This window comes from Onychostoma macrolepis, chromosome 01 (assembly GCF_012432095.1).
Source record: "Onychostoma macrolepis isolate SWU-2019 chromosome 01, ASM1243209v1, whole genome shotgun sequence".
In the NCBI taxonomy this organism is placed as follows: domain Eukaryota; kingdom Metazoa; phylum Chordata; class Actinopteri; order Cypriniformes; family Cyprinidae; genus Onychostoma; species Onychostoma macrolepis.
Window position 1 is genome coordinate 38,241,444 of NC_081155.1, and position 14,453 is coordinate 38,255,896.

Sequence of the window (14,453 nt, forward strand, 5' to 3'; positions counted from 1 at the left end):
TTAATAACAGTAAAGACTTTCTATTAATCAAAGAGTTCTGAAAAAAATGTATCACTGCTTTTTTTTTTTTTTTAGTGAAGCCATTATTAATAATTGAGCAACAAATCGGCATATTAGAATGATTTCTGATTCTGAAGGATCATGTGACACAGAAGACTGGAGTAATGATGCTAAAAATTCAGTGTTGTCATCGCAGGAATAAATTACATTTTAAAATATGTTAAAATAGGAAAATCGTTATTTTAATTCACAATTCTACTGTTTTTACTGAATTATTCAAATAGAGTTATTAAATTGTCTGTACTGTATGTACTGTATTTATCATCAAATAAATGCGCACCTTGTGAGCATTAGAGACTTCTTTCAGAAATATTAATTATTAAAGACCCCAAACGGTTAATCATTATATTGAGTATTTGCATTTAGCTCCAAATATTGGGGAAAAGGTTTGCTCATTTGACCAAATTGAGCTGAATCATGATAGTATGTCACTAAAATAATAGTGGGATAGTATTTCCTGATTAATGTTATTGTTTTATGTCCTTATATTTGATTCTGTTGAATGTATAGCAACCCTGTTTAATTTGTATAGTAATGCTCAGAGTTAAATAAAACGTTCTTTCTCCATAACATAATATTGATATATTTAGTTCATCCGTGTTTTCTGACCTTTGCTCTTCTGTCACTGGTAGGCCGGCATCTTCCCCCCAACTCTCCCATGACGACACCCACTCACGCATCGAGCATTACGCTAGCAGGTCGGTCTTTTTTAAGCATGGTTATTTTGGTGTTACCGTGTAACTGTATATTTAAGAGACCAGACTTGCATCGCATTAGGGCTGGGTAATGTGATGGTGTATACCGTACAATGGTACAAATGTGTCACACAGTAGAAATTTACCACTTATTCCATGATTGATATATTTTCAAGGTTTGAAATTTTATATTTTAACCTGATGAATGGTAACAGAATGAATACGCATTTCTGAATATGACCGTTGCTTGCTGTGTTTAGTAACACACAAAATGCATTTGCGTTAATGTTGAGCATGTTAGTTGGTGCCTTACTGATGTGAACGAATGCAACTGCATGAGCTGTTCATGAATGAATACAGAATGATATTGTGTTTTCACAGGCTAGCTGAAATGGAGAACCAAAATGGCTCGTATGTGAATGACAATGTATCACCCAATGAAAGCATGTGAGCTTGCAACTCTTTTACACTCTACTGTACATAAATAAATCTAATAGTGTGTGTAGAACCTAAAACTGATCTTACACTTTGCATACTTTTAACCGCTTGCAGTTGCCTAAAAGCATCTCCTTTTGAACTTAAAAATGTGCAAATGTGTCTATGAAAGTGCATATCATAGGAAGAGTTTCTCTAAAAATCATGTCATTTCAGATTAACTTTCGTTTTATAATAAATAAAATACATTTCTCATATAAGCTCTTTCCACCCGTACACAAAGCAGTGGAGATCGGTAATGAACCCATATCATTTTCCCAGCACGCTCAGATTGAATTATTATAAAACGATTACATGTAAATGCTCTTATACTGCAGTTTTTGTGGTATTAAAACAATAGGATTGTTTTTAGACCAGCTTACTGCTCACAAGCCGATTGAGCTCTTGTATTTTTCAGTTATTAGGAGTTTAAGGCAGCAAATGATAATTGAAATCTTGAGCAATGGATGTGATGTAGTGAACTGGAAATGGAGTGCTGTTGTTGTTGTTGTTGTTGTTATTGTAGGGATGATGAGCATCTGCTGATCCAGCACTACTGCCAGAGTCTGAATCAAGGCTCTCCTCTCAGCCAGCCGCAGAGCCCCGCTCAGATCCTCATCTCAATGGAGACTGAAGAGAAGGGAGAGCTTGAGAGAGTGCTCAACGATCTGGAGCAGGAAAACAGGTTTGATTGCATCTCCATTTCCTTTACAATTCAAATGATTGGTTTTTTAAATTAAATAGGATGGGTGTACACTGGATTGTATTTCATCAGCATATGTCTGGGATGACACACTACATTTTCAGAAATTGATAATAAAACGGCTCTCTCCTCTTATTTACTTGCACAGCGATTTTTGTAAATCACTTAAGTATCATGCATTAAGTTAGTGATTCTCAAAGTTGGTCACCAACCGTAAATGTTTCCAGCAAAATGCTTAATGAAAATGGTCACACTTAATTTTAAGGTCCAATTCTTACTATTAACAAACCATTAAATACGACTCTTGCCTCAATAAACTCATAATTTGCTGCTTATTAATAGTTGGTAGCTGTTAAGATTAGGTCATGCAGAATATGTGCTTTATAAGTACTAATAAACAGCTAATATGTTAATAATAGGCAACTAGCAATAGCGAGAATTGGTCCCTATTCTAAAGTGTTACCATGATGATAATAATAAAATGCAGCTAACCATAATTGGGCATAGTTAATAAACAGGCTTATCAGCTTTCACAGATAAAAATGCCCCTATATCTTTTTCTATATTAGCTCATCTGTATTTTGTAATATTAATCTTTAAGATTTAAGTGTTTGATTGTGCTTTCAATAAGTTGTTCTCAAATATGCTCAAAAACATCAAGTACTACCTAGCACACACAAACCTTCCCACGCTGCTGAGTCATGTACGCTACAAGTGGGCTACACATTCGAGTCTAATATTACACACAGTGAGCTATATTAATACTGTGAGTAGATGAGAAAGCAGAAATAATCAAACAGATTTAATATTGTTTCAAATATGTATTTTCGAACCCTAAAATATATGAGCAGCATTTCAAAAAATATACAGTACCCTTCACAAGTTTGGGGTTTATAAGGTCTCTCATGCTCATAAGGCTGCATTTATTCAATTAAAAATTCAATAAAAACTAATATTGTGTACAAATGATTATAATTTAAAATAACTGTTTGCAGAAATATTTCTGTGATGGCAATCTGAATCACATGATCCTTCAGAAATCATTCTAAAATGCTGATTTGCTTGCATTTATTATTGTTATCAATGTTGAAAGCAGTTGTGCTGCTTAATATTTTTGTGGAAACGGTGATGCTTCTTTTAGGATTATTTGATAAATAGACTACTTACTACTTATTTTTGTTCGATTTAATGCATCAAGACTTAAACAGTATGGTATTTTGCTGCATGGTCTGCCAACCATGCCATAGAAAACCAGCAGTCTATGCTAACAGCACATGCTTGTTTATTTGTCAGACTCTGCCTTTTTGTTAAGTCGCTGTTTTCTGGGCTTCTTTCTGAAGTTGTCTTCCCTGTTGTGCAGGAAGCTGCAGGCAGAGTACGATCGTCTGAAGAAGGCGCATGACCACAAGGGTCTGTCGCCGTTGCCCTCACCCCCACAGATGCTGCCCGTCTCACCCCAGAGTCCACGCGACGCTGAACTGATCGCTGAAGCTAAACTACTGCGACAGCACAAGGGACGTTTGGAAGCAAGAATGCAAATCCTGGAGGATCACAACAAACAGCTGGAATCACAGCTCAAACGCCTTAGACAGTTACTTGAGCAGGTGGGTGGCGCATATCCTTAAGATTTTATCAATGTTTATACTCTCTGCCAGTGAAAAACAACTTTTGGAAGTGTTGTTGAAGGAACCCGAGCAGTTGTGTCAGCTGCTGTCTTAAGTCTAAACTTGGCTACGAGGAAATGTCTTCGGATCGCACACTGATAATTCACAAGGCGTATTTCAAATCATAGCTGTGGAATGTAACACTGTTCATGTGCTTCCTTTTGATTGTTGACAGAAGAAATGAAATGGCCAGAGCATTGGTAAATTTTAATGTCAATTTTTGGCTTTTAATGTTTGTCATATTTGTAGTTCTATAAATAATTAACTTTGTTGGGAAAGGTCGATATTTTTCAGTATATTAATATATCTTAAGTATATTTATAGTTGATATTTCTCTTGACTCATTGCAATGCATTCTGGCACTTCTTTATATATGGTCTATGAAGGACACATGTAATGTTTCCTAAAAATTTGGTCAAAATGAGGCGTTTTAATAGGTTTTATCAGTTTAACAAATTGTTAAAGGAAACATTTATGCTAAATTTAGATGCTGTCAGGATGAATATAGAAAATGTTTTGTATAAGAGCTGGGATTTGCATCTGCATATGCATTTTGTACAGTTGCAAGTTCCAGGAATTTGTTAAAGAGTCTAAGATTTATTTTGACACAATCTTCCTGAAATGTTTCATCTGTTTAAAGATGTTATTTTTCTGCAACTGTGTGGTTTGAAGACGTTGTTTTAAATTTAAAATTGGTCATCAAAGATTTTTTCTTTCTTTTGAGTTTGAAAATTGCAGTGTTTTTTTCATAGATGTTTAAACCAAAGACTTGGAACTATAGTATGGAATATTGTTAGTTCATGTTGTTTTGTTTGAATGCAGACATCTCTGTTAATTGTCCTAGCAGGACATTTGTTGGCATTCACTGTTCTGTATAATAACTACTACTTAGAATTATTTCAGTTTAGTCCACAGCACTGTGCAAGCCAAAATTATATTGATTGTGTTAAGTATACAGCCATATTCACGGCTAATCATTTTTAGCATGAAATACATGGACAAGATTTTAAATTAAATGCATCTGTATGGACTCATTCATACCAAAATGTTGTACTCTAATCATTCAAGGGTTTGGTTTTGTTGTGTTGTTCAATCAGTGTATTTGATCAGACATGGTTGGAATAGTTAGAATTTGTCTTTTTTTCTTTTCTTTTTTTTTTAAAGAATTATTTAGTCTTGTTTGAAAAGGTCTATAGTGTGCTAATGTACTTTTTATTTTTTTTCGTCAGATGACAGTGTTTTTCTGTCCTTATTGGCAGTATACTTTATACCAAATATTTAAAAGAAGGTTGAATCATACTTGCCACACAACATGCATTGTTTATCCTGTCCTTATTAAAGCTGAGGAGGGATGCCAGATCTTTTAGGTGGCCAAAAGAACATTTTGAGCGACCTGTCATTCTTCCTCCAGCAACCCATTTCTCTCTGTAATTTGTTTGTGGAGTTTGTTTGATGTCAACTTCTTCAGCAGTCTCCTTCTGCTTGAATAGAGGGGAAATCAGATATTCTGTCTGCATCATGTCTTGATGAATGAAGCGTAATGTCTCGATGCTTACTTCTAAAAAAACATTAGTCGACTGGGGGTCTCTGCCAAATGGATTTATATCAGATTTGTTCTTGAAGAAATGGCTTCATGTGTTCTCTGTGGACCCTTTGAACTAAAATCTCACTAGACTCCAGCTCCTTCCAGTGGCCGACTTGGAGCTAGAAGAACCAGACTCAATAAACACGGAGATAAATTAGCTCTCACTTTGTCCAGAGCCAATGGATTTTGGCTTCACTTCATTGATGATTTTTTTTTTTTTTTTTTTTTATGACCCTCAGCTTCAGTTTTCTTTACATTTACAATCAAGCCTTTACCTACCAGTGTATTTTCTTGTTTTAGTAGCATCAGTTACTTCACTTTTTATCTCTGTTATATGCTAATAAACATGTTCTTATGTTTAACATATGCGCACTCTTTATTCAAGAGGGCTGTTTGGTCTTGTGTTATGAATTTTTAATGGTGGAAGTTTTAAACACACTCATTAAAGCACACTTTAAATAGTTGTGCAGTGACAAACCAGTTTATCATCAAAGCAGATTATTTTTAGGTACTGTAATTGTAAATGTGTATCAATTATAAGATACGTGAGTAAATAATAATCAAGGATGCATTAAATTGATCAAAAATGTAGTATGGTCTTTCTGTTAATCAAATGTTCATCAAAGAATCCTGAAAAAAATATAGAAAACCTGTCAAATATATTAAAATAGGAATAGTTATTTTAAATTGTAATATTTTTATGAAATAAATGCCTTGGTGAACATAAGAGAGTTACAGTCCCAAACTTTTAAACAGTAAAGTAATTAACGGTAGTACTTGAAATAAATAAATAAATATTATTATATTAATGGATGTATATGAAACAGACATTAAAAGGTTATATTATATAATGTGTTAACATTGTTGTAATAATATAGTATGTTCACAATATTCCGCCCTGAATATTGTTGTACATATGAATGACAGTTAGTTTGCTAAAGTGTTTTTTGAACACTTTAACTGTCTGGGTTATTTTATTTCTATATTTTAGCGGCATCAAATCCACTCTTTTGTGTGCATCCTTGTGATATTCTTTTGTCTTGACTGTCTCGTTTCTGAAAAACTGAATGATGCAAAAACACAGCAACTCTAAGAGCCCTTGCTCTTGTTTTATACTGCAATTGTTAATGTTTAGAGAAAGTCCTTGGGGAAAAATTCAGTAACTCGTCAATAAATGTTTGGAGAGGGTTTTGTGAGGTTTTAAAAACTAGGCAGTAAAAGAATGTGAAGTCTTGAATGTTTTCAAATGAATCTGGAAATACAGAAGTACAACCCAGTGCTGATGTTTGAGTCCAGTCCCCTGCCTAATCTATATGGTTCCTTTCTACCTATGTCCTAGCCACAGACTGAGTCCAAGGTGAATGGCACTGCCCTGTCCTCCCCCTCCACTGCCTCTCCGAGATCTGACACCAGCCTGGCCTCACTGCGTGTGGCCGCAAGCCAAACCACAGAGACGATGGGTAAATGTCCCTAACAACTTCAGTTTAACCAGTTTAAACCTAACTCATTAAATAGATTTAACTTGTTTTGAAATTTTTAAGCAGGCTAAATAATAATAGTCAATGAAGTATATTAGTACATTGCATATTGATCCTTAGCCTGTTTTAGCCACAGAATAAAAAATAAAGTAATTGCGACTTTTTATCTCACAATTCGGACTTTTCTTGCAATTCTGAGTTTATATCTCGCAATGTTAAGAAAAAAGAACTCAGTGGCGAGTTTGTAACAAGTTTGTTCCAAGACGCAAACTCTTTCTCAGAATTTTGAGAAACAAGTCAGAACTAAGACATAAACAGAAGTCCGAAGTATAAACGGCAAGAGAAAAAAGTCTGAATTTTATATCTCACAATTATGACACAAAAAAGTCCAGACTGTGAGACAAAAAGTTGCAATTACCTTTTCTATTTTATTTTTATATTTATTCCATGGCAGAAACTTCCATAGAAATGGAATATATGTTGTGTAAACACAATATTTTTTATTATTAATTCAAATAATAGGCAGCGCATTGTCTTCCATTTTGGTGTATCTTGAATTTTTCTGTGTACAAGTAAATGCTAGTCATTAATGCAATCTCTTCTATCTGCCCACGGTTAAAAATGTATTAATTCATTTCTTAATTTGACTAGTTTACTGACATGCATAGTAATTATTATGTTTAATAGCTGTACTTGTGAAGCTGTCATTGTATGACTTGGCTTGAAGCCCAGGCTGGTTTCAGCAAAAGATTTTCAGAACGGATAAAAAGAGGCAATGTTCTTATCTGTGCCAAACAAAAAGGAACACAGGGAGCTTTTATTCACGTATGGACACAAAATAAGTGTTTTTGCCCTTAACTGCTAGCCAACATTTTATTTGTTGTCTTTTGAAGAAAACACGGTCCAACAAGGTTCCAACAAAAAGTATTTGAAGAAAAAACACCAATCATTTTATAAGTGCAGTTTGACATTTGCAATTCAGGTCATCTATAATGCCTTCCTATAGTGTACTTACTGCCTTTATTTATTTCACCCCAGATATAGAGAGAGAGTATCTGGGGAGAATACAAGTAGGGAAACAGTACTTATGTTTTTAATATATTGAGATTATAGAGGACTTGAGTAGTTGGCATGAAAAGTGTCATCGGTGTTGTGCAGTGTGATGTGTTTACTAATTCTCACAACATTTTCTAATCCTTGTTCGATTAGTATACATTTTAATGATTCTTATGCTATATGGGTCATTTCTGCTCAAAAACATATTCATCATACCACAAGACCATTTGAAACAAACTGCTAGCAAAAGGTGCAAAAAAATTAAAAATAAAGCCAATTTCAGCACCTTAAAAAATACTCTTTTTTTTTTTTACCTCATTTTTTTCAAATCCTTTCTATTGTTATGTCAATGGCCCAATAGCTTAATATGTTTCTTCTTACACATTATAACCTCTTAGTTACTGTTTTATCTGTGTAACTGTTAATTATTTTGTACAGTTCTTGTTTGTGTGGAACTAAAACCAGTGTCAATTTATTTTTAGAATCATTCTTGCTGTGACAACTATGATTCTGATACACATTTAAAAAATGTTACGTTTTCTTTACATTTTGGAAGACTTTTGTTTTATAATGGCTTTCTTTGATGTATTGCATGAGCCTAACATAACACTTTTAGTCAATTTTTTTTTTTTTTTTTGGTAGTTATTTTCTTGTGACACGCTAGTTCTGAAAAAAATAGCTTTTTTTGTAATTTGTAATATTTACCAAAATGACCTCAGTTGGACCTATCTCTGTTTTGTTATTGCTGATTTTATTGTTGCTTAATTTATTACAAAGTTAAATGAAAGGCTATAGATTTATAGTAAGTTGTGAAATATATATGATTATGTGACATAATACATAAAGAGATCTTACTTTTATATTTCCATCGTTTTCTTGACAAAAAGACAACAACTCAAGATAACTTTTGTCAAGATCACAAAACAAGATGGTTTACAAGTATGTGTTTTTCCTTTTGGATATTTTACTTTGGTCGGTTCTGCTTGAATGTAAAATTGACTTTTATTGAGCCAAACTTGACTGCTTCAATGCTTATTTCTTCTCATTTCTCATACATTTGGCATGTGTTATGATGTTGAATGAGATTATCCATAATTTTTAAATCTTTAATTTGTAACATTGACTATTTGAACTCTGTACTTCCATTTGAAGTACACTGGTTGTTTCTGAATTTCAGTTGTTAGAATGACAACGTTGTAGATAAATGAATGAAGTTTTAAATGGAAACATTTTTTATAATGCTCTCAGACATTGGACCGTATTATACTGTATATGAGATTCCTCAACATCACCTTCAGTATTATCCTCTGAGTCAATAATACAGGCAGCAAACACCGTCTCTGTTTGAATATGAAATGTCATGGGCGGCAGGACAACATCCAGGGTTTTTAAGGTCAGTTCTCAGTTGTAATTGGTTCACTGCTGTGTGTTTCAGGTGATGATGAGCTGTCCAGTCCCTCCCAGGATGCAAGCACTGGATTAGAGGACGTCATCGAGCAGCTCAACAATTCCTTCCCGCACAGCCAAGGTGAGAATCCAGCTACACTGTCTGCTATAAACACTTCTGTTAATCCAGCAAACTGATGCAGATAGTCTCAAATTGGACCAAAAAGTATGTTTTTTTTGTTGTTTTTGCATTCTTATTTGCTTCAACACCAAAAGAAAAAAAATCCACAATAGTGCTTCTGACTTTCCATTGATTGATTTATGTTGGTCAGAACAGAGAAAAGTGCCAAAAACAGGTTATCACAGTCTGTGAATGCATTGCATGCAAGGTGCCAGTAACTGCAAATTAACAGTTATTTTAAGATCTAATACTATTTTGGATTCCTTTTTAAGCAATATGGAGAAAAATATTATTTTGCGACGAACACCACCTGTAAATTTCTCTGACCCACTGCTTTTCTACTCTTTGCATGATTAAATTGCTAAATAACACTGTTTCTACTTCCTGCTATAAATGGATGATGGGGGACTTTTTTCAGTATAGTAAAATATTAAAAAACGACTTTTAAATTACAGAATAAGTCTTCAACCGTAATTAATCAAATGCTAAAACAAAGAAATTATTAACATTGATGTACATTCTTCTTAAGCTGTTTCTCTTTTTAACAGGATATGTATTGTGAGAAGCACAGAATTACAAATGCATAACAATAAAAAAAACTTTACGTTTATGTAATTAAAGTAGTAGCTGTCAAACGATTAATCGCATCCAAAATAAAAAAATTTTGTTTGCATATGTGTGTGTGTGCTGTGATTTATTATGTATATATAAATACAAACATATGCATGTATATAGTTAAGAAAACTATTTTTGTTTATATATTAAATATATTTATATATAATATAAATGTATATGCATGTAAATATTTCCAAAATATATGCTGTATGTGAGTGTATCTATATATACATAATGAATATACACAGTACACACACATATATAATGTAAACAAAAACTTTTATTTTGGATTCGATTAATCACGATTAATCATTTGACAGCACTAAATTAAAGCATTAAACACCATCGTGTTGCATCCATTGTGCTTGCAGTACAAATCCTGTTTAGATTCAGTCCAACTGCCTATCCCTATTCCAACTTTACTGATTTTTCTTATTTCCTGTTTTCCTCTGTGTCTAAGGAGGTGGACGGCTAAACCCATGAGAGGTTAGTATCCTTACTAACCCTTTACTCTTTTCACTCTTTTCCAGCCTTACTTATTCACTTTACACTATGGTTTAAAGAAGTTTCTTAAGTTCGCCAAAGCTGTGTTTATTTAGTCAAAAATACAGAATAAAAAGTAACATTGTAAAATTACTGTTTAAAGTAACTTTCTTTTTCTATTTGAATATATTTTAAAATGTAATTCATTCCTGTGATGCAAAGCTGAATTTTCAGCAGCATCACTCCAGTCTTCAGTGTCACATGATCCTTCAGAAATCATTCTGCACTTGCTGCTCAAGAAACATTTTGATAAATAGTTGTGCTGATTTTTTTTTTAAACAACTGATGTTTTTTTTTTTTTTTGATGAATTTATCCAGTTTTTTTTTTTTTTTTTGGATGAATACAAAGCATTTATTCATTTTGTAGCATTATAAATGGTCTTCTGTCGCTTTTAATCAGTCTCATTTAAAAAATAGACTCACAAGGACAAACATACTCTGTTCCTCTATAGAGATGTATTGGTAGCAGCGCTGCATAGTGCATTTAGTGTTAGATTGCATTTTCAGACACTGATGTCAGATTTTGTTTTTCATCTCCCGCAGGTCCTAATGTGGGAAGTCTTTTCCACATGGTTGATAACATTGGACATGCCATGGAGTCGCTGGTTAATGTAATAACTGAGGAGCAGGATTTAGACTGAAGATGTCTTCTCCTAGTTGCATGCTTTTGTAGTGTCAACAACTGGACAGGATATGTTTACAATGGGAATATAAATAAAAATCTATTTTTCTGAAGGATCGCGGTTCCACATTGTAGATTTGATCTTTAGTAGTTTCAGTAGTTTCTTACAGCGAGTCTAGAATTGTTTATTAATTCAAAAAAGGTTTTTAAACTTCTATGCAATTGTACAAAAATAGAACGACAGGTATGTGATAACATGTAACATTGCGTGCCATGTCTTTGTACAGAGTGGAGCGCATTTTTAAAAAAAAAAGTGTTTTATCTAAATGGGTGACTGAGTATACGCAGGGGTGCTTTATCGACTAATTTTGTTTGTAACAAAAAAAAACAAATGCATATTAAAAGGCAAGCCCGTTATACTTGTGCGTGTGTTTGCGTGTGCGAAAGAGTGTGTGTTTGAAACATGTCTGTGTGTGTCTGTACATGTTTTTCTGTATGTAACCCATCCCGTTCAACTACTGCAACTATCATGCAAAGAAAAGACATTTGTCATGATTTTTTTTTATTGTTATTAAAGACGTAATGATTAAGGTTAAATACTGTCTACCTCACAGATATTCCCTTTCTTCATGCTCTGTCTGTGCTTATTAATGGAGCAATAAGAATCATGATCATAGTATTTAAATAATATTGACAACTCTCATGTTAGAGATTTTTTTTTTGGAAGCTTGTTTCCACCACGGAATAAAAAAGAATTACTTTTTGTCTGAATTCTGACTTTTTTTTTCTCAGAATTGTAACATAAACTCATAATTGCAATTGAGTTGTGAGATTAAAAAGTCGCAATTCCCGTTTTTATTACATGGTGGAAAAAAAAAGAAATTGAATTGTGAGATGTAAACACTGAATTGCGAGGAAAAAAGTCTGAACTGAGTTCGTATCTCGCATTTCTGACCTTTTTTCTCAGAATTGTGAGGAAAAAAGTCTAAATTGTGAGATGGAAATGTTAGAAATGGGCTTGCGTTCCTTACAGAATGAGAATTGATCTAGTGTTTAAATCATATGGTGTTAGTTGAATTTCCATTTCCAAGTAACAAATAAAAAAGAGAAAAGTACATCCAATCCACTTTACAGAAATGTTACAGAATTGGGGTTAAGTTTAAAACTAAGGAGTAAGAATATTTGCCATTTTTAATGATTGAGCTCTAATAATCATAAATGAGATGTCTAATTGAAAATTTAATCTGGGGTTATTTATTGTCATTGACATCTATACATGCTAGCAAACAATAGCACGGAAAATCCACTTTTTACGGAAATGTGCAAATTTACAGAAATACACCTGAGATGATGAAACGAGACAATTCCGCTTTGCATTGTTCTTTAACGCATCCGAGTTTGTTTCTGTGTGATTGAGATGTTTATCATTTTATTAGACCTTTATGCTTTGTGTGAACAAATATATAGAAATAAATGATCATAATGTATATGTATGCACAACCGTGGAGATGAGCATGTCCAGAGTACTGCATATTTATTTCTGAGATGTGCTATTTGATTCTAACTCTTGTTCTGGAATCATACATTTTATTTGTAATTGCAAAAGGACTATTTTACCAGACAATGAAATGTAATTGTGGTTTTCTTAACTTGCCGCTGCATTAGTTGATAAAAATGGAAATACATTTTTGCCACCGTTTGTTTGTTTGTTTTATTATGGATTCACTGTGCCACAGTGCAGGTAAACGATGGCATTATCATCTGACATACTCAGCAATATTTCAACTGAAAATATGTTGATGGAATTCAATTTTAGATATTAAAAAGAATGTCAAGCTACCATGTGGCTTTAAAACCAACCTGATGGCTTGGTGTAAATATGTGAAATGGGTAATAGAAAATAAAATAAATGAACTGAAGCAGCTAATTAATATCCTCAAAAGCACTTGATTTGATCGGGGTTGGTTCTGTACTCTGCAGGTAAGTGTATCTCCAGGAAGAGGATTGGGCACCCATGATTTAACATCTGTCAGGAATGTAGATGCATTGTACAGGTGCATCTCAAAAAATTAGAATATTGTGGGAAAAGTTCTCTTTTTTTTTTTTTTTTTTAACTTCTTTCAAAAAGGAATTTTCATATATTCTAGTTTAAATTTTGATGATTAGAGCTCACAGCTCATGAAAGTCAAAAATCCAGTATCTCAAAATATTTGAATATTTCCTAAGATCAATCCAAAAAAAAAAAAAAGGATTTTTCACTCAACACTTGGTCGGGGCGATCAGCCTGTGGCTCTGCTGAGGCACTATTGAGCTTCAGCTTATCTGTATTGTTGGATCAATTGTTTCTCATCTTCCTCTTGAAAATATCCCATAGATTCCACATGGGGGTCAGGTCAGGCATGTTGGCTGGCTGATCAAGCACAGTAATAGCATGGTCAGCAAACCACTTGGAAGTGGTTTTGGCACTGTGTGCAGGTGCTAAAGTCTAAAGTGCAGGTGCTAAAGCTATAATAAATTAAACATTACCTTGTCATAATAGTGTTTTATAATTTATACAGATAACGTCTCGGTTACGTATGTAACCCTCGTTCCCTGAAGAAGGGAACGGAGACGTCACGTCGGATGACCGACGAATTGGGATCTCGCCAGAGAGACCAATCCACTTCGAGTGTAACTAAACGAGCCAATGGACATTGGCATGTGATCATTGCATCCAGCTGCCGCTGATCACAGCGTGAGTATAAGAGGCAGCGGGTGCACCGCATTAATTCATGCTTTCGCTGAGGAGCCGAGCCGGTGGCCCGGCCGCCCAGCGGTGGTACAGCAACTGTGGCGACGGGACGTGACGTCTCCATTCCCTTCTTCAGGGAATGAGGGTTACATACGTAACCGAGACGTTCCCTTTCAGTCGGTCACTCCGAGTCATGTCGGATGACCGACGAATTGGGATCCCTACCAAAGCGCCACAGGAGCTGCCCCTTCCAGTGCCCTGTGTAGGCCTCCTGACCCTTCCTATAAGGCAGACGATAGGACCGGGCTCTACACAGAGAGGATCAACTACTGTTGTTCCTTGGGCAACCCAGACAGTAGGACTTGGATAACACTGGGAAGCGTGCCCTTCCATTTGGAAGAGGCACACTGCGGAGTCACCTCCTCCCAGAGGGGGTTAAGTGGCATTTAGACATGTGAAGTGACCCCGTAGGGCCCTATTGCACATGGAAGTCTCTGAGATGGCTTAGGCTGCATCATTAGAGATGGCAGAAAGTGGTCTGCCAGAGGAAACACGGCTCTAATAAGCATACCGTGGAATACACATATGGGATCCCAGCAGAGTCTCTCATATGGGCACTAGCCTCACATCAGATTTCAAGAATTCATTGGCTGGACGCCG

At 34.7% G+C, this 14,453-nt stretch overlaps 1 protein-coding gene across 8 annotated transcripts in view; it reads left to right on the forward strand.

Annotated features, from left to right (window-relative positions):
- dmd (dystrophin) overlaps nt 1–12,747 on the forward strand; it is a 104,859-nt gene extending 92,112 nt beyond the window's left edge. For 7 of the 8 annotated variants that reach the window (XM_058769897.1, XM_058769905.1, XM_058769911.1 and 4 more), the window contains 7 exons: nt 693–758; nt 1,137–1,202; nt 1,756–1,914; nt 3,293–3,536; nt 6,521–6,641; nt 9,151–9,243; nt 10,984–12,747. In XM_058769897.1, coding sequence (XP_058625880.1) covers nt 693–758; nt 1,137–1,202; nt 1,756–1,914; nt 3,293–3,536; nt 6,521–6,641; nt 9,151–9,243; nt 10,984–11,081 — 847 coding nt within the window. In that variant the 3' untranslated portion in view covers nt 11,082–12,747. The remainder of the gene's footprint in view (nt 1–692; nt 759–1,136; nt 1,203–1,755; nt 1,915–3,292; nt 3,537–6,520; nt 6,642–9,150; nt 9,244–10,983) is intronic. The other variant, XM_058769934.1, reaches the window with a different exon arrangement.
- The last annotated feature ends 1,706 nt before the right edge of the window (nt 12,748–14,453 follow it).